Source organism: Aythya fuligula, chromosome 4 (genome assembly GCF_009819795.1).
Source record: "Aythya fuligula isolate bAytFul2 chromosome 4, bAytFul2.pri, whole genome shotgun sequence".
NCBI lineage: Eukaryota > Metazoa > Chordata > Aves > Anseriformes > Anatidae > Aythya > Aythya fuligula.
The window spans coordinates 58,544,436-58,569,642 of NC_045562.1; the positions used below are offsets into that span (position 1 = coordinate 58,544,436).

General features: G+C 43.2%; 1 protein-coding gene across 2 annotated transcripts in view; it reads left to right on the forward strand.

The window, feature by feature from the left end:
• PPARGC1A (PPARG coactivator 1 alpha) overlaps positions 1-25,207 on the forward strand; it is a 350,611-nt gene that overhangs the window by 286,986 nt on the left and 38,418 nt on the right. The window contains exons 1-2 of one of the 2 annotated variants that reach the window (XM_032186512.1): positions 779-997; positions 6,129-6,308. In XM_032186512.1, the coding sequence (XP_032042403.1) occupies positions 950-997; positions 6,129-6,308 (228 nt within the window). In that variant the 5' untranslated portion in view covers positions 779-949. Of the gene's footprint in view, positions 1-778; positions 998-6,128; positions 6,309-25,207 lie in introns of those variants that run through there. The other variant, XM_032186510.1, reaches the window with a different exon arrangement.

Genomic DNA, 25,207 nt, shown 5'->3' on the forward strand with positions numbered 1-25,207 from the left:
TGCTTATAGGGAAATGCAGGCAGGAACCCACACAGTCCTGGGCAGGACGGGGGCAGTTGCATGTCGTAACACTGGTTTCGTGCACTGAGACACAGAAATGACTAAAGAGCAGCTGAGAAATGCTGTAATTCAGCTGGAAAACGGGATCTGGCTCCCTTGCTGTCGCAGGTGAGGTAACTGCAGGACTGGCTTTTATCGATACTTACTCCATCCCTGGGAAATAGTGTTTTTTTTTTTTTTTTTTGCCAGTGTGTTTGCTGGTGGAAAAACCTAGCTCTGGTGCAGTTGTCAATGAGAAATTAACTTTGCCAGGTGTAAAATTCCCGAGTGAAAACAAAATGCCATCCCATGCTGTAACTTTTGCCCAACTCCAGACTCGCATCCCCGGATTGAAGTGCGCTGCGGTGGCCGCCCGGAGAGGCTGGAGGCTGCTCAGGGTGCACGTGCTGCAGCTCGCCTCCGAGTTTCTTTACTTTTTTTTTTTAATTGTAAATACAGCTCTGCACATTGTTTGCTTTGGCCAAAAGAAAAAAAAATAAAAAAAAAAAAAAAGAAAAGAAGAAATTAAAAAAAAGGCAGACGGCAAGGGACAGGAGCTGTTGCATGGCAGGCAGCGGCACAATTCCGGGGGTGTGGCGCGGCGATGCGATTTTAATCACAGCGTGGTGCTGGAGCCTCAAAGGTCTGAGTGGCTTTTAGGAAGATTTACTTCGCCTCCGCCTGGGTCTGCCTCTGCGCGACGTCACGGCTGGAGCGGCGGCACAAGAAGGCAGGATGAGTGACAGCCCAGCCTACTTTTTAATAGCTTTGTCATGTGACGGGGAGCAGTAGTAAGACAGGTGCCTTCGGTTCACGCTCAGAGAGGGGCTCGTCGCCTGCATGCGCCTGTGCTCCCTGCCCGGCTCGGGGTTGTAGTTCGCGAGCGGCGCCGCTGCGGTCCGGGAGCTGGATGGCGTGGGACATGTGCAGCCAGGACTCTGCATGGAGTGACATCGAGGTGAGCGGGGGGCGCGGGGGGCTCCCCTCGGGGGGCGGCCGGCAGAACGGGCCGGCCGGCGGACTTTGCGAGCAGGTCCGAGCCTTATCTCAACTCCTGTAAGTTTGCTATTTTAAGGTTACTCCGCGGTGCCTTGAGCAAATCAAAGCTTAGCTCCTGTCATCGGTATCTCCTGCAGTTGGAAACTATTTGCATGTGCCTCTGGCTCGCTCTCCCCCGTCATATGCAATATTTATGCTCCAAGATATTGATATGAATCAGTGTCTGAAGTCTTTCTAGTGGCGTTTAGTGGCCTGGTTGGAAAAATGCCATGTTTGTTTAGAATAAGATTAACGTTTCTTTTTCCAAAAAAAAAAAAAAAAAAAAAAAGGGAAGAAGAAGTTAAATTAACCAGTGGCTTCCTATTTTCCTTGCTCGTTTCACTCTGCTCTGTGGCAGGTTTCCTCCTTGTTTGTCAGATGCAGAATTGAACCCCCCCCCACAGGAATGAACACCCTGGGGTTTTGCTTTAGATGCTTTTAGGAGAGATTTCTGGAAGTAGACGCTGCCCTGCTTCTTTTGTCTTGGAATGATTATCCCGTAGCTAAAGTCCTGTAGAGCAGGGCTCTTGGTCGGCCCAAGTAGTCCAACAAACGGTTAAATGCCACTGCACGACAGAGACAAGAGGATGAACCGTGAGAATAGAGTTTATGCAGGACTGTGCGAACTGCTGCTGCTGCTGCCACCGCCGCCGCTGCTGCTTGTGTAAAAATAGACGGCAATACATCAAACCCACAGCTTCTGCTGGCTACAATTCATAAAGGAGGAAAGGAAAAAAAAAAAAAAAAAAAAGAAAAGGCAAGCAGCTCCCTGGTAATCTCTGGAGTATAAAGTGAGGCATGAGGATTTCTGCACGTTTGCATTCGGCAGAAGGGAGCCTTACCTCAAAGTTCGGGCAACTTGGGCAGCGAGGCAAACTTTCTGTGGAGCCCGTCGAGAGGAACCCAGAGCACAGACCTGCTGGAAGGAGCTAACCCCCCGGCTGCGAGCTTGGAATAAGTGCTTAAAACGCTCCCCTCAGGCAACAGGGGAGGGAGAAAAAGGTTACGTGTGATGCCTTTTAAATAAGATGTCCACGCCACGCAGAGATACCCATCTAAAGTAAAAACCTTGCAGCGTTCTCCAGTGCGGTTTCCCTATCTGGCGGAGCATGCATGCAGGTCCTTAAGTCTTTTTGTCGAGTTTTAAATATTTGCAGCTTGCCATTGTATCCGCTGATTTCTGTTTGCATATTGTAATTGCTCTTATCTTGTTTTGATTCCTTGGTAAAGTGGAATAGATATGGATAATTCATATGTCCTGTAGCTATTATGAGTCAAGGCTGTAAGTGGATGACTTTCTGGCTCCAAAGTCCTAATTGTTTCTGAGTAGCTGGAGTATCCTGTGGGTTGTTGTCTGGCTTGTAGCATGGGTCTCTGCTGCTGGAGCTTCATTTTTCCATCATGTATTATTCCTAATGCTGCTAGGAGCTGATTGAGGAACCAGTTATATGGAAATATTGAAGATTTATTTTAATCACTAGAGTTCCTGCCGTAATTTCAAGCTAGAAACAGAATGGATAATTTATGTCAATGACTTTTCATAGTGCGGAGGGGGAAAAAAAAAAAAAAGGGAAAAAAAAAAAAAGGGTTGATCTTAATATTAATTGTGCAGTGGATGGATTAACTGTTGGTAGGATTTTACCAACGTGCTCTTGCACTGCACTTTCTGGAGCAGCACAGGAGTGCCTGCCTGCTGTGCTGGCTCTGGGGATCACCTTTACCGATCTCAAATATTGCAGGCGGCAGGTACCGGAGGCAGCCTTCATTTTTTGAATCATTAATGTTTGCTGTCAACTTAAAATGTATTAGATTCTCGCTCACATAATGACAGGATGGCGTGTTGCTTAATAAAGGCCTGCATCACTGTAGCTGATCAGCGTCCCCAGTGTTTCACAGTTTAATGAAGGTGATGTACAGTAAGGTTGCGAGGATTGATAGAGAGAACCCACATGACACACATTCTGTCAGGTCTGTCTTTCTTTCCTGGGTTAGCCCCCTCGGCTCTTTGAAAAACTTGTTAAAAATAAAACAAAGATTATTTTTTCATTAATATAATTCATGTGGCACAAGTCCAGTCTTCTTCTTTTCTTCTTCTTTTTTTTTTTTTTTTTTTTTTTATTTACCTTCAGAGGCACAAAAACATTCAAAAGGTTAATGGAGAATTATACTTAATTATAATGATTCATTATCATCAGTGCAGTTAAGCTAATTTATTGTTTGCGCCTGAACTAAGAGAAAAAAAAAAGTCTGTTGGAGTGAAATAACGCACAGTAATTAGCCTTTTGTGTTTAGTGACTGCTTTATCTTTCTGAACGATACTATGAAATTAAGGCCACAGTTATGGGGTAACTATTATATCAAGTAACGGTGGGAAGACGGAAAAATGTATCATAGCAATGCAGGTGCACCTGTTACAGATGTATAGGCAAACAGAAAATATCAGCATGTCAGATGAGGACAGTTTTAGGACTTGGAGTGTTAAACCTGGCATCATCCAAAGGCCAAATATAAATTAATAACAGGAACACTTGCTACTAATGTGTCTCAGATTAGAAGCGTAATGTCATATTCAGAAACATTGATTTTATTATCATGTCAACATCGGCAAGAGCATATATACTTCATTTCAGCAATTACATTTTTTAAGTGACATTGCAGTCATTATAGGCAAAAGAAAGCTGTGGTGAGCAGGATTTATTTTTTTAAATACAATCATTTATGTTCCTTCAAAAGCCCATCATAGGAATTTGGAAATGCATATTACCAAGAGTTAACATCTTTAAGTAGGTGGTTCACAGACTGAAGCTATTTTTACAAACGAAAGCAGAAACAGATCAGCAGGATACTTTACAAGTCTACGGCATCAGTTATAAGCTACTGACCTCCACAACACAAACCTGAGAATGATGCTGAGAATCTACCTTTTCAGTCAAAAACTAGATTATCCTTTAATGAGATCAGAGATTTCAGCCAAGCATCAAAAAAAGGTCATCTCTGCATTATAAGATTGCTGCTGGAAGGTTATGTCTAGCACTAAAGAAGAGGGAACTCTTTAATTTTTTCTTTGTTTTCTGCTAAGACCAAAATAATACTAAAAAAAAAAAAAATGGTGTGCAGTAAAAATGACCTAAGTGAGGTTTTGACTTGGTAAAGTTCTGCAGCCCCTTAAGTAATGGAAATCGGAGCAAGTGCTATCTCAGAGCCTTGTTTTGCAACCTGCCTTGCCCCTTGGCCTGTTACGTGACTATCTCATTGCGTCCTGGTAGACGTAAAAGTTGTCCACAGAATAAAAGCTCGCACCAGCTGCACCGAGCCCTTGTGCCAGCAGACAAAAATGTCGCTGGTAGCTGCGCCGCTGCATGCAGCCTGTGCGCTGCGGGTGCACCGAGGCTCCTGGAGACAAAACCTCAATGAAATTCACCTTCAGCAGCTCCCGCTTGCGTGCTCGTGGAAGGCGGTCCTTCAGAGAATGACATAACCAAGTATTGAGCAATTCGCATCAGTGGACACCGTGTTACTGCCTCTCCAGAAAGTGGCGTTTTCTGGGTTGACTTCAATCCAAACACAAGTTGGGAAATCGCTCCAGCCACCCAGTCGGCTGACGGGAGTGGAGGAGGTCTTGCTGTCTGGGCAGGCTCTTGGCCACCCTAAACATGGGGTGAGAAATACTCAGTGTGGAAGCCCTGAGACACAGCAGATTTATGCTTTAACCATTCAGTGCCTGGCACCTTGGCGCAGCTTTAAGGAACGTAAGGGTGTTTTGCACCGTGTCCAGGTAGATGTCTGGGGATGGGTCCCAAGGGTACATGGTACAGCGCAGGAGTTGCTTCATCCAGCAGCATTGACGTACAGGGCCCCGTTACTTGCCAAGCTGTTACTGTGTGTGTTCCATAACCGAGGGTTGGGTTTGGTGGGTTTCAATTGCCATGCTAAAGTGGACGTGTTGTATTAATGGTTTTCTTGCTTAGTAGGTTAGTCAGTACTCTATCAGCTTCATCCTAGCTGTTAAAAGGATACTTTTTCCAGGTTTATTTGTATTTATCACTACCCTGATCGCAAGTCATGGAGACAAAAATATTTGGCACTGCTGAAGTGTCTCCGTGCAGATCAGACTTGGTTTCCTACCTAAATCAAAGTGTTTCATGGACCCTCTCCATTAGGGTTATCGAGTCAGCAGTAGCATGCTGCTGGGCTGCCAGAGGAAAGGAAACCATCAGGTTTCCTCACCACAGCCACTGTCTGGGGACAGTTATGGGGCTGGGTGGAAGCTCTTGGCCTGGGTCAATGCACGTACTTGCTATACTGTGAAAAGGTAGTGTGCGAAGCAGGTGAAAGGCTCCATGAACTGACTGTGCCTGTCACCCTGACATGAACACGGGGATGTTTCAGAGCACATTTCAGGGGCCAGGACCCTGCTGCATACCTGGTAGTCGTGCCCTGTGCATCTTTTAGCCTGCTGGGGAAGCAGTGCAGCAGCATCGCTGCCCCTGCTTTGCTATGCCCATACTCTGGCCATCATCACGGCTGACCTGGAGGACTATGGTAAGATCTGCAGAAGCGAGTGTGAGTATGTCCAGCTTGAGCTCGCCTGCAGGGCTGGAGGCTGGAACAGGCTGTGCATCTTTAACCTGAATGCATCAGGAAATGCAGGAAAGACCTTGCCCAGAGGTATTCAGCTGTAACTTGTACCTGCACCGGTTTGCTCTGAAGCAGCAGAAGAATAAGGCCGTGCTTTGGCCTCTGCTGTTGGATTTTATAAACCTTTGGACACTGTTGTTGTGAAAGAGGGTAGGGAGAAGGAAAGTGATTGCTCCTGTACAGAGACATGGTAGAGAAGGCAGCTTACATCCTCCTATTCCCCCCTCTTCTTTGAATACCTGTGCAGGGCTAACAAGGATCTAATAGTTAGTGGTTTGTTGTCTTTTTTCAGAAAACAATTCTAGTGACCTCGTGCCATAGCTTAATCGAGGCTTAGTTCTTATCGCATGATATTAAAGTTAATAGATTTCTGGCAATTAATGAAACTCTTTCTGCATTGCTGTTTCCTGCAGTGTGCTGCTCTGGTTGGCGAAGACCAGCCTCTTTGCCCAGATCTCCCAGAACTTGACCTCTCTGAACTAGACGTGAACGACCTGGACACGGACAGCTTTCTGGGGGGGCTCAAGTGGTACAGCGACCAGTCAGAGATCATCTCCAACCAGTACAGCAATGAACCCGCCAATATATTTGAGGTAAGGCAAGGCGATTCAAGTGCACGCTGCAAGGTATTCGCTTGCTTTTTTTTTCTTTCTTTCTTTTTCTTAAGCCTGGTGGACAACGGGTTTACTATTTTTCCCCTGTTGAGAGACAGCAAACGTGATGATGTGCGTTACAGGTTCTGCCTGGCGCCTTTAATCCTCATGATCAAAAGCAGGCCTGTGATCTGGAGAGAGGGGAAAAAAAAAAAAAAAGCCTTGAAAAGAATTAAATGGAAGTTTTGATTTCTGAAAGAAAACGGCTGAAGAGTGCCTCGAGTACGCTGTGCTGTGGTGTAACGACGAGGAGTTGCACAATTGTCAGCTATGAGGAAAAACAGAAGTCGAAACCTGTTTGCTGTCTTCCTCTTGCAGTCCCTGGAAAGGAGCAGAGTGCAGCACAGCAGCCAGCCGATGGAGAGCTGGAGCTGGTGCCTATTTTGTAAAGGGCTTTACTGTATCAGAAGGCTCCTCTCAGAGCACTTTGCACACAGATTGAAAGGTCCTCGTAGGCTGAGTATGGAAGGGGAAATGAGTGGATATAGCAGGCAAGGCAGTGAGGGCTGATGGTCGCGTTACCGCTCAGGAACCAGCTCATCATTTGGGATGTTTCGTAGATCTCCTGGCAGAGAGTGGTCTGAAAGTAAAAGTTGAAGGGTGGTAGGAGAGATTTAAATGTTTTCTTTAAAATACTGCCTTGGGGTTCAAGCTGTACAAGAGGACGGCTGTGGTCTCTTTATCTCTGTCTCCAGTTTTCTTCCTTTTGTTGTGTAAAACCTTCATGATTCTCCACCCCATAGTGATGGGGCTGCTGTGCCCCCCCCCGAACCCTAGCCACCCTCCCTCTGCGATGATAGAAAATGCAATAGATTGTCCACGGACCGGGAAATTGGACAATAAATTGATTAGCTGGCAGGAAGACCTTGTGCAACAGTAAGCTGTTGGTACCGCCTCTCACGTGGCCTCGGCAGCTCCAGGAACTACGGCTGGCCCCGCTTGCCGGGGGAAGCCCCGAAAGATCACTCTGGAGCTTAATAGCTGGAAAAGATTAACTGCCACAGTATAGCAAAATGCTTCTGAAGGTAAAATATAGCTTGCCTAAGATGTCCTGAATGAAATTCTTCTTTTTTGTATACAGCCATAAACGCACGGTGATCTCCCTGATGCTGATAAGGTTACTCAGGATTTATATTTATCAGCGTAACTGATAGCAGAAGCTGGCCCTCTCTATTCAATCTTTCTGTCACTTACATCCAAGCAGTTTGGAATTAATTTTATTCAAATCAGAATGAAATTAACCCTGTTCTTAGGCCCTCGTTTTTTTCGGCAGTTTTGTAATGTCCCACGACACATTTTGCAAAGTTTCAGAGCTGTGTCTTGTGCTTGGATTTCAGTTGCACCCCTCATGTGAGGTATGGCCGGTCTGTTTGTAAATTTTTGGTGTCAATAGCAGGGAGGCAGGGGGCAGCTGATATCAGAATTAACACTGGATGAGAGTGGGTTTGCTTTTTTAATAATGTATATGTATTTTTCCTCATTTATCGAAAGCCATGTGAAGAGGCATTTTTCTTCTGAAAGAATCAGGGGTAGATACAGATTTTCAAAATGTAAGGTTAGCAATTGGATAGCAGTTGTCACTTCCTAAATCAAGCAGTTCCAGTTCTGAAATCAGAGTGTGTTGCAGACAGTGAGACAGGTGTACAGGTTGGTATGTAACCCTGTTGGCACACGGTGACACGGAGGAACTGGTCCTTACAGGAGCCTCATGGGCCTGCATGCATCTGAAGACCCAGTGTGGAGAAATCAGTGGCATGCAGCTGGGGGGATGCATCTAGGCAGCAACTGATAGGTCAGAAATAATGGTTTGGAAGTGAAATATGCTACTTTCCTTTTGTGACAAATTCTGCTGTCCTCTATGCAAACGCCTGGCTTCCCTAGCACTCATCGACTTCAGCGAGAGGACGCACTGCTGTCTCTGACAGCACAGATGGGCCCAAGCTTACCTGTAGGGACAAACTGTTCTCTAATAGCATCTTGCAATGCTGCAGTGCTAGGACAAGACTGTTTTCATTTTCATAGTGTGTTTTATTTCCATTTCTTGGTTGCTTGGCCTAGGGAAATGGGAAGGAAAGAGCTATTCTCTCTTCCCATCCACTAACCCTGTCCCCAGTCTCCATTGTGCAGCTGGATACATAGCACTATTTCTCCTCTCTGCTGCTCTGTAATGTGACGACTGGGGGTGCTCAAGAACAGAAGAAGATGTGTTCTTCCTCCAGAGATTATCTCAGATACTCTGTGAGGAACTATTTGTTTTAACACAGAGAATGGAAGTTTTACGCAGTTTCCCATTTGGTAATCTGTGGATTTTTCCATATTGATCCACATTGGCTTTTCTTTTTAAAGAAAAAACTTTTTTTTTTTTTTTTTTTGATTCTCATATCATCATGGGAGAAATAAGTTTTATATAAGTTAAGCTTCCAGATGAGGCCTAGTCATATCAAAATAGAAATACAGTCTCTTCGGACTGGAAGGGAAAGAACAGGAATGGCAAACAATATTGAAAAGCACAAGTACGGTGTTAATTGCACAAGCCAGGTAGTGTTAATTGCAAAATCTAACCTTGAATGAAGTGCACTGTCCTTTAAGTTACGAATGCATTACATCTGCCTTTGACTAGGTCAGGGCCTGTGTTGAAAAATCCTTTTACAAAGTTCCTGGCTGTCTCAAGCTGGTGCACTTTTATAACTTTTTTTTTTTTTTTTTTTTTAATATTTTATTTCAGAAAGTGAATTTTCAGGCTTTCTGCAAATCATGTTCCTGGAAGCTCTCCTGAGCTGAGCACCCACAAGCTCAGGCAATTCCAGTAGCTCTGGAAGTCTCATGGATGACGAATTATTAATAGTTATGGTAGCAACTAGGAGCCAAATGAGATAAAGGTTCAATTAGTCTAGATAGCGTGTAACTGTTGAGTATAAGTTCCTGCTCCCATCAGCTTAGGTGTGATGAGATACTGGCCTTCCCTCTAGTACTAAAGCACACCAGTAGCTTGCAGAAGTACCTAATTCATTGCTGCATTATTCTGCTCACAAGGCAATGTAACAGATCCCGAACCAAGCCCGTCTGTTTCTTACCAATGTCTGTATGTATGCATATTATCAATTAGTTGATTTCCTTCTGTTCACAGCTTGATAACTTGTGTTTTTCACCTGTTTTTCTTTGACTGTTGTTCTGACTGCTGGAAAGACAAAATGGATAAGTTCTTACTCCTATTGACGCAAGTTTGTGCAACTGAATAGTTAACAAGTCACCTAAGATCTGTTACTTAGATGTTTCACTGCACCATTCACTTCCATTATTTGCTTTTACAAAGAACCAGCCTTTAAAAAATTGTATTGGTAAAAAATTGATCTAGTTTCTTTTAGAAAATCAAAATAATGAGGTTTCCATTCTCCAAGCCAATGCTATGTGAACACGTGAATAACCATAGAACTTGATGTGACATGAATAAGAAGGCTTTTTGGTTACAAAAACTGTTGTCCCCTGAGGCTTCTTCAAATATACCATACCCTGTCATGGAAGGTTAGTCATATTTAAAATTATTTATGAACCGTGCCGAGCATTATGGAGAGAGAAGAAGGTATCTACAGTGGATATATTGCTTTGTTGGCCTTACTTATAAATAGCTCAATTTAGGTAAAGAGAAAAGGCAGCCTATAGATAGGCAGTAGCCTATTAAAGTGTAATGAACTTGCGTAAAGTCATACCGATTTGGAAGTGTGGTGTTCTCATACTTGAAAAAAACACTTTTTTAGCCTTTAAGTAGACTTCAGAAAACCTGCATTGCCTGCCTGTCTGTGGATCTCAGTTATTTACCTAATTCTCTATTCCAGAGAGATGATCAACATATTTGATGACCTTATTTTTAATTGTTTTGCATAGGTGTAGCCCAGGTTACTTTTCAAGACCATGCTATGTGCTGTGTTTTTGGAAAGCCTAAATAGGCTACTACGCTTTATTGTAGGCTGCCAAAAGATGCTGTATTGCAAGCAATGAGAATGTGGGGAGAGAAAGAGATTCACAATGAAATGTATACTCTTTAACTCCTGGCAGCAGGGACATTCACAAGGATGAATGATTTCTTACATATTTGGAAAGGTTTACATCAGAAAGATAATGAGGGTAGAGGGGAGCCTTAAACTCCACCGGGGTAATTTGGTTCAAATCGTAGACTCTCTAATATTCTGTGGTGCTGCCAGTCTCTTTTACTATTTCAGGTTATTCATTCAAGGTTTGCAGCCAGATTGATTAATGAATTACCAGATCTTGCGTAAAATGACTTGGCCTGACTTTTAAACAACCACCAGTGTTTTCTTTGCCAGTCTTGTGACTGGTGTTAATGGGTTTCCAGAGAACTGAGCCTATATAGATTTTCTCTACTGGCCTCTCCTAGCATTTTTTCCACTTTTTAATTTTCTCCAAAACTAGTAGCCCAGGGCAGGCAGTTCAAGGAGATACAATCTCAGGGAAAAAAAGACATAGTAGTCAAATCCTTGATGGCTGATGCCCTTCAGTACCAAATCAGCATGATTTATCATAGCCATCTATTCAGCACAACAAAGTCTAGAGGTGAGCTGCATGGTGTACCTCACACAATATGCATAACTAGAGCTCTGAACTTTGAAGGAAAGCCTCAGAGCTATTTGCAAAGTGCTGGTGCTTAGTGAATACTAAATTACATTTAGGAAATAGTCTACTGCTACCAGTTATACTTCATTTTTATTCTTGACACAGACACCTAAATCAGAGAACAGTAACATTTCAGAGATTATGGTAGCAGTTTGGGTATGTTCCAACACTATAATAGGATCAGAATTTTAAGGCCTTTTTTATTATTACCAATAGTCACTTAGTTTCTACTGCAGCGTACTTTGTAGGGAATTACAGCTTTTACTAAAAAGATTAAAATGCTATTATGCAAATGATTGCAGTATGTTATTATGTTTACAAATTAACATCCATGGCTCAACACACAAATTAACTAACTATTCCATCTATATTATTAAGGATTTAATAAAGTAACTGTTGATAAAAATGAGGAGCTCGGAACAGTTAATAGGAACTGATTGTGATTTAACATAGAACTTAAACATTGTGTTTAATGTTCTCGATGGTATAATGGCAGAATAAAGCTTATCAAAGTGCTTAAAAGAACTGAGATTGTGTGAACAGCATAGCAGCATGTCTGAGGCCTTAGAGAGCAGAAACCGAATAGCTCTGGGCAGTACCATGGAGCAGGCAATGTATCAGTGAGTCGGAAGGTAACACAGGACCGGATCAACATGTGGGCTGCTGCTCAAATGAGCAGCTTTTTGCAATTCCGATTAACGCACGTTAAATGCTTTACATGATAAGCACATACGAGATACTTAGGAACTAGTGTCCCTCTGAAGTGCATCCTGTAATGAAATTCTTCTCTGGCAAATGGGATTTCACTGCAGAGAGTACCGCTGTATGACAGAAAAGGGGAAGGCTGAGTTCAGACCGAGATGACTTTACAAACAGCGCTGCAAATTGCTGTTCCTAGCAGTTCATAAGAGATCATAAAAGCAAACAGATAAGAGCTACTGAGGTCCTAGAGAAATGAATGTACAGTATGTGGTTACAGGATAGATTTAGTAGGGAAACAGACAACACTGTAGGTTTAACACAGCAATAAATGTAAAGGCAAAAGATGCAGATTTGGGATAGGAAACTTTATAAGAACAATAAAAGGTAACAATGCATCATAAAACCCCTTTTTGCAGCTGGGAGAAAGACCTTCAATTCCGATGAAAGAAAATATCAGAGACTGGGCAAAAGAACAAGAATGTTTATATTCCTAATAGAGCTGTGTCGAGTTTCTTACACATTTGACTGCGGTACCTTTTCAGATGCCTCTGCCCTGACTCACATTTCTGCACCTTCTAAATAGGAGCCCAGCCGAATAGCATTACATCTGTGTGGAAGGCGTATGTAAACTATAGTCCACGGCTGGCTATGCTGACATTTAAAAACGCTCAAGCAGTAAGTGGAATTTATTTTACTCAAACCAGCTGCTGTGTAATTGGGAAGAATTTATGCAAATGCCCTGTATGGAGTGTGGGTGAGGCGTGCTGCTTCTCTGTTTCCTTCCCCAGTTGGACATACTGGAGACTGGCTAAACTCGCCTCCGTTTTCATGCAAGAACCTCACACATTGGTTGAAACCTTCAGGCAGGAAAGAACTCCCAAATGAACAAAAAACAATTGCTTTGAGAGCTTATTGTTTGATGTATGAGGCCACCAACACCATTCCCCAGGCGTGTGATCAAGAAAATGCAACTGATCTGCTTCACAGTCCCATTAAGGAGATATTTCACTCCTCTGCCAGGATTTCACCTGCAGCAGCCAAGGCTTAAGATGCTCACTGTGTCACTACTCAGCCGAGTACCTGTCCTTTTTGCAGGAGGGAGGAGTAGCACTCAGCAGAACAGTAATAAGCTAATTAGGTCATTAGATGAATGTCTTGGCCCATGTTAAAATGAGCCCTTCAGGACACTGTGTTACACTGTGTCCCACTGGCTACATATCTAAATACAAACTGGTGTCAGCTGCCATACAGACAAAAATGTAATAGCCTCCTTTCACAGAGGTCATCTTAAATCCACTTTGGTCACAGTCACACTCCACATCTGTTTTAGTGAGATGCAGCTTCTTAAGGTGGCATTTGGACTTCATAAGCACGCAAACAACCGAGCTATAAATTGCTACTGCAGGAGTTATTTTGAATAAATGTATACTGTTTCATATTTATAATGGTGAGGCTTCATAATATTCGCAGTGAATATATAACACAGATCAGTTCAACAAGCATGAAATTGTATGTTGTCAACTTGTCACATAAATAGAGCCATATTCTAGCTTACGATAATGCTCAACTAAATATTTTCTCCCTAGAACTGCAGAGAGGGTCACAAAAAAAGTGGGACAGTGGTTCTGCCTTTTGTTGGAAAAACACTCACTGAGTCACTGCTAGTGTGAAGTAAATATTTCTGATAAGACTTTTCTGTTTTTTCCCTCCCCATTTACTTAACAACAGCAGCAGAAAGTTTGCCGTTCTTAGAGAAATGCTAATTGGCCAAACTGTTAAATTTATTTCCCTTAATGGTTTTATTTCTAGTGTAACCTCTTTTCTTTCTTTCTTTTTTTTTTTTTTTTAATTGTTGCTATTTTTATACTGTGCATCATTGCTAATTGCTGCTAAACGCTCCATCTTAACCCTGGCACGCTCTTTTCCTGCTGCCCCATCCCACTTAACATTAACTCAGGCCCATGCCATTACAGAAGGATAAAATCATAGTGAAGCTTAATTTAGGATTCTTTTTTTGTAGTGCCGCTAACCTATTGCACACGTGGAGGTCAGAAAGAGGAAATCGCATGGAGTAAATTTGTTTTAGGGAGAAAGATTTGGTATTGAATCGTGCATAGCATTTTTTTTTTCCACATGAATGGGAAAAAATACAAGGAACTCCTTGTGTCTGTGTGTGTCTGTGAGATCTTATCCACTTGTTGCTGTTGTTATAGTACAGTGGTTAATGCTCGGATGCACCAAAAACTGGCAACCATTCTGGCAGATTGTCACCTGTCAGCATTTGGGGACCTTTTTTCTCCAGTGTCTGTTTTTTATTCTGGTAGTTTTATGCAGGTGCATAAGGGATCATGATGCCTAAGTGTGCAAGTGACGAGCTGCAGAGTTGGCATGCACAGAGACCTGACTGTGTGTATGTGGATGCTCAGCCCTGGAGGCTGTTTTCAGGTTTTTGGTGGAAATCAGCCCCTTTGGGACACGTTGTTGGTGGTTTTGGCTGGATTTTCCGTTCTGACACCAGAGAGCAACAGCCTTGCTTCATAACGATTGAGAAATTAATTAGCACTCTGTGATGAGTCTGAAGGGCCATGATTGGAGGTTGCTCTTTACCACATGCAGTAACCACTGGGTTTTGTTTCTGAAAGCACAAACCCAAAACCTATTGAGATTTTGGTGTTGTCATGAAGTCTTAGCTGTGTGGTGCAGTGCAATACCACTTTCATTTCCTCACACACATCTGTGCTTTTGTGCTTTACTGTGAGTAACACAATGGGGTGCTGGTCCGTAATGGGTACTTCTGATTCCTAGGACGATGTCAGGAGAATGGAGTGTTTTCTGTGAGGAGCTCCTTGGGCTCCTGTTGTTGGCTTGTTGATTTATGACAGCTTCGAGTTGCCTGAGCTGCTCACAGCCATCTAGCTCATCACGTGAAGTTTAGGAGGATCAGCCTTCCCGAGCACGTTACAGGGTTAGAGGTGTCAAATGGGCAGGTGGAGCTTCCTACAGCTCTTTACTTCTGCCTGTTGTCACACATGCTCCTTGAGGGCTCAGCGATATTAAATCTTTATAGGGGTTCAGAGGGGCAGTCCATCAAGTAGCTTGGTGGACTGCAAATCTCTCCTATAGGAGATATGGTTGCCTGAAAATAGAGGGATTGGGTGAAAAATGTGTTTCTGACCCAAGAGATTATTTGCAAGGAGGTGGTGATAACAGGTATCTGGAGGATTGGTTTGGTCTGAGGAATATTCTGCTTCCCTATGAGCTGCTAGAAGAAATAATGGGGGTTTTCTCCTGGAATGGTAGTTTCTCCTGGTGAGAACTCAAAATTGCTTTTGAAAGTACTCCTAAACCTTAGTGAAAAAAATAAAAAGACGATCGCTGTTCTCCCAGGTTGCTGTTTGAGCAGTGACAGTGACTGAGGAACTGCTTTGGAGAAAGCAGGTAATTAATGCTACGGAAGTGAGACTTCCCACTGGGATTTTGATTTTGGTGAGAATGTTGTAGGTTTGTGTATTTCCACAGAGCAGCCATTGACCCTCAGAGGAAAGCAAGGATGATGTGAGTTTTAGAAGTCTTCTAGTATCCATTATTTCCCCCCACACACCCTGCTATACATCAGTTAACTAGCTGTATCTAGTTATCGTCTGACCCACTCTGCCAGGCCTGAGTTTGAACAAAGAGGACCTTGGGCCTCTTCTTTCCACTTCAGGAGGGCATTTATTGTAATCCATAAAAATGCAATTATTTTTGCAATAAAGATGCAATTATTTTAATAAACAAAAACTTTAGTGTATGCTTACTGACATCTGGCTGGATGTGCTCTGTGAGGCATTTGACCCTCTGGGCACCCACAAGAGGAGCAGTAGGCATTTATCTCTGCCTATCTGGGGGAAATTTATGCATTTTTGGAATTCTTTTTCTGGTTTTGTGTTTGCTATGCTTTTTTTTTCCCCCACCAGGACTGGTGTGGATTTTATTGGCTGTAGTGACTGTCCTTAAAAACCCAGCAAGCACTCTTCACACTTATATGAAGATACTAAGCAAAATGTTACCAATTGTCACCTCAATTGCATCTGGTGAAAAGCCAAAAACTTTTTTTTTTTCTAGTGCATAAGAAAATATCTCCCAGTCCTTAACGCTACAGAGGCATTCATCCATTTCCAGCAAAAGGGTGTCAAACTGCTTCTGCCTGTATGCAACGGGAGTGTTGCCATCTCTTGTCATTTTCTTTGCTGTTGATCCCACTCTCATATAGGAAGGGTCAGGTCAAATGCCTCTCTGGAGACCGAGTCTCCCATTTGCAGCAGGAAATCTCTCGGGCGGAGAGGATAGCATTACAAAACAGCGGCTAACATTACAAAACAGCTCTGCTGCCTCTGGCACAGTCTAGAGCATCACAGACCAATAACGCTTATCATGTCACTCTTGCATCACCTTATTATCTATGTTTTTCTGTAAATCTGATCTGAAACTGTCATTACCAGTTTCACATAGGTGAACACCATCTGGGTGAAATAACCATGTGCCAGTGATGGGCTGGAGGGGGCTCTTGTTAGTTAATCATCCCTACCTTCCCTTTGATGAGTTAATTTGTCTGTTGAGCCATGGAGGAGCCCCCAAGAGCTCCCAGGAGCCCCTTGTTAAAATTCTGCCAACAAATGGGAAGATAGGGATGATTTCACTCTTTTTGCTGGAGCCCGTGCTATCTATGATATTGCTAAATCATCCATAATGCATAACTTCCCATGCAATCTTTTTGTTACAATTCTGGCGGCACATTACTTCTTTGTGCATTTACTTTTTAAACTAGTCATAGATACCTAACCTTCCTGAAAATCTCATCTCACGAATTAAGATTAATTGCCCCGCTTTCATATGGTCATTTAGTAGCTGACATGCCAGGTTCCTTGACTGGGAGCTGGACACTCATTTTTCCTTTTTTTTTTTTTTTTTTTTTTTAGTTGCTAAACACAGTCCTTATTTACTTGTCTCATAGCAATACCTAAAAGCCCTGTAGTAGCGGGATAGTTTCTTTGTATGTACTAGTGACCAGCCTACCCCTGTTTTATGGTGTGCGCATTGAAGAGCAAAAGTAGTGAAAGAAGATAAGAGCTCAGATAAATCCTCAGGGCCTGCAGGTGACGTTATACTCAAGTTACTCTTCTTTTAAAGGCCTGAGAGCACTGCTCTGTAAAAGGGCTCCTTTTCCTCCCAGCCAGCTGGAGGTGGTTGCAGGCTCCTGATGTTGCCCAGCCCAGGGAATGAAGTTCTGACCTACAACCCAGCTAGGAGATGCTGGCTTGAAGCTGCAGTTACGGCATCATGATTTAGGACTGCCAAATGTAGAGAGAAGCTGCCTTAACTAGTACATCCCAATGTGAAGACTTGTTTTTCTCCAGACCTAACGGGAATAAGGGAGAAAGAAGAAAGGACTAGGCTTAGTAAGCTAAGAAATACTGGCATTTGAAAGATGCCATGAACCCTTTTTAACTAGTCAGACACAGCTTGTTAGCACTGACAAAGTGCTCCTACAACCAGATCAGGATTAGCTCTTGCAGGGCCAAAAGCATATCTCTGCATAGTGCTGACTGGTGCTCGGGGTGGATTTATTAGCTCTTGCTCAATATTGGTGTTTCTCCTAGGCTCTGTTCAGAGAAGGAGCAGATCTGAGTTGTAGCAACACAGGGAAAACAATGCAGGAACCTTACAGTAAAGCTGATGGTTAAAGCTCAAAGGCCATGGAGGGCTAATTCTCCACCGAACCATCAAAATGGCCTTACACCCCATTCCTGGCACTTGCTTGGTGAGCACGGTTCAGATACACCTCAACTGCCTCTTTGGGGAGCCTGCCCAGGCCCAAGAAGGCTTGTGGGGGGAGCCCCGTGCTGCATGAGGGTGGTGGTTCTGTTTCTGCATCTCTCACAAGATTAAACTCGTGAGACTTAGATTTTTGAACCCAAAGCTAAAAAAAAAAAAATAATAAAAAAAAATGCTGGTCTATCCATAAACTTCAACATAAGATGTGTTTTTGAAAATTGTGTATATAAATATTCTTGAAGATATGTCTTGGCCCAAGGAGCTTTTTTAGAGTTGTGTGTGTATGTCCTTGCGTTTTCTGTCAGTCCAACCTATAAAATCCAGGAAAGTTGCCGTCTCAAGGCTCTGGTTTCCACGTTGTGCTGCTCTTTTAGCAGGATCCTAAAATGGGATCACTTCTACTTGATCTCACATTATTCTTCTCAACACAACCATCCCAGCTTGCCCTCCATTAATGTAACATTGGCTACGTACCACAGCTTGTCAGCATACTTTTTTTCCCAACCAGAATGCATAGGAATGAGCAAAAAATCCATCATGTTTCTTGTCCTTTCCTACACCTGCTTCTGGGAGTGCAATGACAGATACCAGTTTTGTTATGTGCCAATGTTACTGCTCTGTTTACAGCAGATTTAAGAGTTTACATTAGGCCACAGTGTTATCTTCCAGTTTCCCTAATTCTATCTCCTGGCAGTCCAAGCTGTGCAGTTGGGGTGGCTGCCCCTGTCCTAAAGGAATTTGTGTCAATTTCTGCGGGAACAAATCCTCCCCGTGTTAAACCGCTTTGCAGTATTTGCTCAAACTGAAATTTTGACAAAGACATTCTGTCCACATCCACCAAAAGAGATTGCCTTTTTTTAAATGCACTTGGAGGTAGATGCGTTGGAAGCTGCCTGTACCTGGCTGATAACTGAGACTGAGCATCTATGTAGCATGATCCATGCCCTTTTCTAATTTGTCTTTGAATGACAAATGTGTCTTCACTGAGTCAGCAAAAGAAGAGATCCTACCATAGAACTCATTGCCCTTCTATCCCTTTCAACAGAGTGGCGAGGTTGTCCCAGTTCCTTCCTAAAATAAGCCTTTGTTCTTATAAAGAAATCCCTTCAATGTATTGTCCAGAAGTGCATCACACTGTAGTCATTTCTGACCAAGACTCATCATCTGCTGTTATGTCTTTAAAATTCCCAACTTAAAAAAAAATCTTTTTGAAAATCAAAGTGGTAGAAATTTGGAGACAGTCCACATTAGTCCTCATCACTGTTAATCCTAGAGAGTCAAATCAGAATGAGTTTGGCTGACCTTAAAAAAATAAAAGCTGGTTTCCTTGCAAACTGCTGCATTTTACAGAGCAACCATGCACGAGTTAGCTGAGGTTCTCTTGAGAGGCCTTAAGATGAGATCTTGGACAAATTTTGCACATCTCCAGTTTTCATTACAAATGCTCTGTTCAGTTCTAAAATGATTTTTATTTTTATTTTTAACTTTGCAGCTGCTAAATGGTAAGCCAAACTCATGGAAAAGACCTTAGCAAAATAGCTGTGTGAGGAAGATGTAAGAACAAGAGTGTGGCATAATAATGTGTTTTCAATAGCAAAGGAGTCAAAAGGTTCATAGAATTGGAAAGAAAACCTACAAAATATTGCTGACTGCTGTTTAAATGTTCAAGTCCATCTGAATTGTGTGCAAGGAAAATGTATCTCCCAGTGCCAAGTTTGTACACCGCAAAGTTCTTGGAGCTGTCTGCTGTCTACTTCTTGAATACTTGTGCCTTTGGGTATGTGCAGGTGTCCTTCCTGGTCCGAAATGCTACTCAGCTCGTGAAGGATTAGGGCCACTTCACCTGATGTTCTCCCTCTCTGGAATCCAATAATTGTTTCGCATCAGGACATAATTGTACCAATAGGTATTAGACAAACCTGCTAATTCAGACTCCGTAACTCTTGAGTATCTTCCCAAATTGCATTCCATGATTTGGTTAGATTATATCTTATCTCTAACCTTCTCGCTTCAATAAGCACACAATATCTACCCTGTCTTCTTCTACCTTATATACAAGGAAAATCATCAGGACTTAATCTGTTGCTGGTGCTAATGGCACAATTCCTCATACTAATTCCAATTCACTCTGCCTGATATCCCACTAATACCTTTGTGAAAGTATTTTATCCCTGATCCTGTGCCAAAGACACTTTCTCCCTCTGTTGCCGCTGTCCGTCTTCCTACAGACTTTGTAACGACCTTTGCAGGCTGTGGTGGGTGACGGCCTTGCACACGAAGTCCACAAATGAGTGCCACACCGCAGTCTGCTACTTCAGCTCAGCAGGTTCCTAACTGCAGAGCTCAGATCTTGAGCTATTAAAACTGTGTCCAGAAAGAACAGAAGTGTAGTCTCTTCACTAGCAAGAGAAAAGAATTAAAGTATTCAGCAAAAAGCAATGCAACAGGGCTTTTCTTCTCTTGTTCTGCCTGGAATGTGGTCAGATGTTGCAGATGCTCAATGCATTGTCCTGCAGGGCTCTGCTCTTTGGGGCCCACAGGCAGGTTGATGGGGATGAACAGGGATTGCTTTTGTGAATACTTTTCCTTCTAAACACCACCCAAATTCTTAAGTAAAGTATTTTCCTACTTGGTATATAGTAATTTGGAAACCTTTGAGATGAAGCTGTGCTGAATGCTCAGTTCACTCTCTCCTGTTTATTTTTCCTTGGGGCAAACCTTGGCTATCTGGACAGGTAATGACTTATCCAATCTGCTTTTGATATATTCTGGTTTTCATCTTCCCAAAGGAATTTATGCAAAGAGAAAACTGAGGACAATATGTTCTGTGAACCCTTCGTTCCTCCAAGAGGCTTGCTGAATTGCTGGTTTATTACAGCCTCTTCCTCCTGTGTTTTATTACAGCCTCTTCCTCCTGTGTTTTATTACAGCCTCTTCCAACCTTTTGAGGGTTGGGTCCAGCTGGTCAGGATAAGCTGTACAGTCTCAGTGCTTGCTTTTGAACTCAGCCATGACTGTGTCCCTTCCCTCTGGTCCAAACTTCCCTCCTTTGCTGCAGTGTGCTGCAGTGCTGAACGTGCACCACTTCACCCTGGTGTCTCCGTGACTTTCTGGTACAGGCGACACGTGGCACACTGCCCTTGTTTTGTTGTGTCTGTTCACTACCACCTCTTTGCTAACTTTCTGTGGAAAACCCCATTCAGGAATGACAGTAATGTGTGCAAATATTACGGGGACTTTGCTGCACCGAAATCAGCGGAATCTCCAGGCTCTATGAAGGCACAAAATGAGCGTCCCCTTAGTCACGTTGCTGTGACAGTGCTCTAGACAACCATGTTTCAGGCTTCTTCTGTCAGTTGGAAGCTGGGTTCTGAGTGCATTGGGCCAGGGACTGCATGTACTGTTGGTGTTGGTGAGGTGTGCTCACTGCTTTGAAGGGGAGGCTGCTGCTGCTTGGAGCGTTGGCCTGCACCCATCGGCTTTCCCTGACCTGGAGGAATTGAGTAATCTCGGCACATCAAATCCCCTGCTGTAAAGCGAGGATTCAAATCCTCCTTTCTTCATCTTGTCTGCTTAAACTGCAAGTTCTGTGTGCAGATCCTTTCCCTTACAACGTGACTAAAGATCATTTAGTGCAACAGGGCCATTGTCTTGGTAGTGCCAACGTCACAGAAAATGACTAGAAACTGAAATTGTGGGAGATGGATAGTAATGTTAATCATAATAACGAAGACCGAGTATTATTTTTGCTGCCTGACTATGGAAGGGAAGGCTGAGCAATAGGCGGCTAAAAGCACTGAGTGTGTATTTTCAAGGCAGGGCTTGCTCAGCAGCCTGGTGACAACAGACACGTTGTTTACTTGACGGAGAGGCTGTGAACTTAACTCTTGACTCGAAAATGAAAACTTGCTTCCCAAATGAAGACGTATGGATGGTTCTAATGCCAACTGCAAGACTTGTGGCTAGGTTATGCCACTGTGCTTCAGCTTATAAAGGCAGGGGCATATATCTGTGGATACCACTATTACTTAAGAACAAAAACATTTCTCACCCTGCAAGAGAGTCAAAGAAAAATTGTGCCTAAGAGGACAGGCTCTAACAGCTCTACAGGAGTCAGATGAGATGTCTGCCCAATAGGGAAAAACTTTTGTTCAACTACAGAGCTGGGTTTTAGCTTGATGTTGCCTGGCATTTGTCTCTAGAACTTGGCCTTACCCAAGTTGTTGTTTGTTGTTTGTTTTTGTTTTTTTTTACATTTCTGAATTATATTAGAAGTGATGTGTACTAAAAAGTTGTGGTAAAACCAGTCTTGATGGGAAGGAATAAATACTGGAAAACATGCTGAAATACGTGCCTGAATCAGTTTCCATGTAGTGCTCCTGCTATGGCACTCATTCTGGTGCCCAGACCGCTGTAGCACCTGAGACCTCACGTGGAGGGCTGCAGGTAGGAGTTGGTATGCGGAGGCACTTGGTGCTGGATTCCTGTAAAGTTCCTGATCTGTGCTTGGGCAGCAAGTCCCAGCGATGGTGGGGCGTGCAGAAGTGCAGAGAGTTGAGGCAACAGCAACAGGACTGATATATTTCAGACTGGCTGTAGAAGGAGTAGGATTTACATATAGTCTGAGAACATTTCTGCTTTGCTTTGGCATTACTATTTTGATATCTTATCATGGCCTTGAGTGAGAACTGCTTGTAGTTGCTTTTTTTTTTTTTTTTTTTTTTAAGACACTATATGTTTAAAGATGAGATGGCTTCATTAGGGACTGAAAGGTCTTGCCCTAAATAAAATAATGAGAGCCCCTCAGTTTGACTGGCATGGTAGTGCGTCAGACCATGGAGCCTTGCTGATATGTGAGTCCTCTTACGGTACCAAAAATCATTTAGTTTTCCTCTAAAGGCCCAGGCAGCGAGCTAAAAATGTCTCATTCAGACACGCAGTTTGGAATTTCAGAATTTAAATGTAATAAAGCAGATTTTTATTTTTATTCTCTTTTGATGAGATATGCAATGAGAGAGCGAGGGTACAGCGTTGGAGTATCTTTTGATTTGCTATTTGCTATGTGCTAAACATTTATATTTCAAAGAAGCGTTTGTACCTATACCGAGTGTTTGGCAAATCCAACAGCTCATTAGATTTTAACAATAGCAACACTGCTAAATACAAAGGATTCATAGGCAAAGTACCCCTCAGGCTATATCTCTGAGAGAAAAAGTGGCAAATAGAATCAGAAACTAATTAAATAGTCAGCTAAAGCAAGCATAACTTTAAAAAGCTGTAAAACTACCAAAAATGGAAACATATTACAGTTATCTGCATTCACAGTGCAGAACAAGTTTGGTAGTATTTAAGATAATTCTCTAGTGTCTGCTATTTTTAGTCTGAGGGTAAGCTTCTGTAAGAGCCTTTCAGCATCGCATCCCTTTAACCTGGCCTAACAAGCTAAGCCAATAAGCTGTCTGATTTCCACCGAACATGAGGAAGGGAGATAGCTAAAACAAACCATTTGTGGCGAAAACGTTCAGCCTCTCTTGTCTTAAGAGCTTTCTCTGTATAGATTTTTCGAACATCCCGATATTCAGCGTGGCTTTGCAAGAGAACAGCACATCAGGCTTCGCTGTTCCGAAATTGTGGAAGGGCAGAAATAGGAGGAGGGTTTTATAGACCCAGCCTAATGGAAATGAACATCATGCCGGTGGTGAAGCTGAACTTTTCGCAGCTTGGGCTGCTGCTGGTGATGTGTCTGAGGGAGGGGGAACAGATTTCGTTTTTCTTGGGGAAAGGAGGGCGGACACAAAGGACCCGATTTGCTTCTCACTTACAAGCATAATCTGCCCTGGTTTAAAGATGTTGACTTCAGTGGGTTGTGTTTGGTTTGTGGCGTTGTAATCCACAGGAGAACCAAATGCCACATCCATGCTATGCTCGCTGGGCAGCCTTTCTTCAGGCCTGGGGCTCCCTTTGCTGCCGGAACAGGGAGCAAGGCCCTCAGCTGTTGTGAAATACTAAGCTGGCAGCTTAGAGTGCTTGCAGCATATAAAACCGTGCAATATTATTCACTTACAGATAGCTCCTTTTTACTGGAAATACCACAGGGCCTCTTTTTTTTCTGCTCTCTGTTTTGTAGGATGAAGTGTACCATATTTACTTTCTTCTCTCTCGGCTTCCCCACACACACACACTGGTGGTGTGAGCGTGCATGTAATCAATACATCAGTTTACAAAACAAGGTTTTATTGCTGCCTAAACAGGAGCCATACCACCGCTCACCCTCAGCAGGCTGTGCCAGGTGTGCTGGCAGCGTCCCATCCTCGGGAGCAGAGGTCGTGCTGCTGTGATAGGTGGCCCCAGCCTTCTGCCTCTAGAAATGAAATGAAACCTGTTCTCCCTTCCCAGGGCACGGTAAGGTTTGTGGCATTGGACTGGAACTGAAACCGGTCACGTGCAGGGCTCCATCTCTGTTGTAGTATTCACATGGCTGCGATTTACTTTTCCTTCCTGAGGTTAGGCATACCCCGTGCTAAAAAACTCTTTGCTATGCATCTGGCAGTTTGGTAGGCTCAAACTATAACTTGTATAAACTTCAGCGGGGATAACTTTTAAACTGAGGAAGCACTTGCTGCAAACAGATACATCAGTGTATTTCTAGCAGTGAATGTGAGCGCAGGGTCTGCTACATCACAGGCTGCATACACCCAAGCTATGCTTAAACTGCTCTTAGACATAGCAGCACAGAGCTCAGCTGCACAACTCACATGGTAAACAGGATGAATTAGCCCTCAGTGGGCTCTGGGCTACCCCAGCTGGGCTGCTACTGGTCCCAGTGGCAGACTGGTACTGGTACAGCAGACAGGAGGTGCTGCTCCGAGCTTCACATCGACAAACCCAGTGAGCAGAGGACCAGATCCTCAGCTAGCGTAAATCTGCAGAGCTCCATTAAAACCTGTGGAGAGGCCCTAATTTACAGCAGCTGAACATCTGGGCCCATGTTCTCTTTCTTCCAGTTACTAGCAGGATTAAAAAGAGGTATGCAAAATTATTTATTGTAGGTGCCGTGGCAGCATCTCAAAGCTCGATTGTAAATCAGGACACCAGTGTGAAAGGGACCATGTGAGCACGTAACAAAAAGACAGTCCCTGCCTAAAGGAACAGCCTAATTAATATGATATTTAGTGCATTGATAGCTACAGCTGGACTTGATTTCCTTTTAGGGGTCATTTTTAAACAGGCAGCACAAAAAAATAACGCCAAGGCTCATTTTCACCATTTCTGATGTTAAAGAGTTTGGTTAGTTAGCATCAGTGTCTTCTAGAGGAAAATACAGCTTTTTACCTCATTTGGACAGCAGACCAGTGACATGCAGTTTTAAAAGGCTATCAGAGCAGGAGCAATGTATTCAATTTTGAGTAGGAAATAAATAGAAGAGAGGCAACTGCTGTAGGAACTATAGCGTGCACCCCAGTGTGCATGCACTACATCACTCTGCTAGGATGGTTGAGGGTAAATGACCAAGGCAGTTTGGGCGTAAACTACCAAGGTAGTTTTACATTTTATTTTACAATTTACATACCATTTAATCTACATCTATTTTACATTTCCAGATTTTATCAATATTATCTCTGAAGACTAGCAAGTTCCAGCAAACTTAGAAATGAGCCAACGACTGACTTTCTATAGAGGAGGTTTTGCAACAG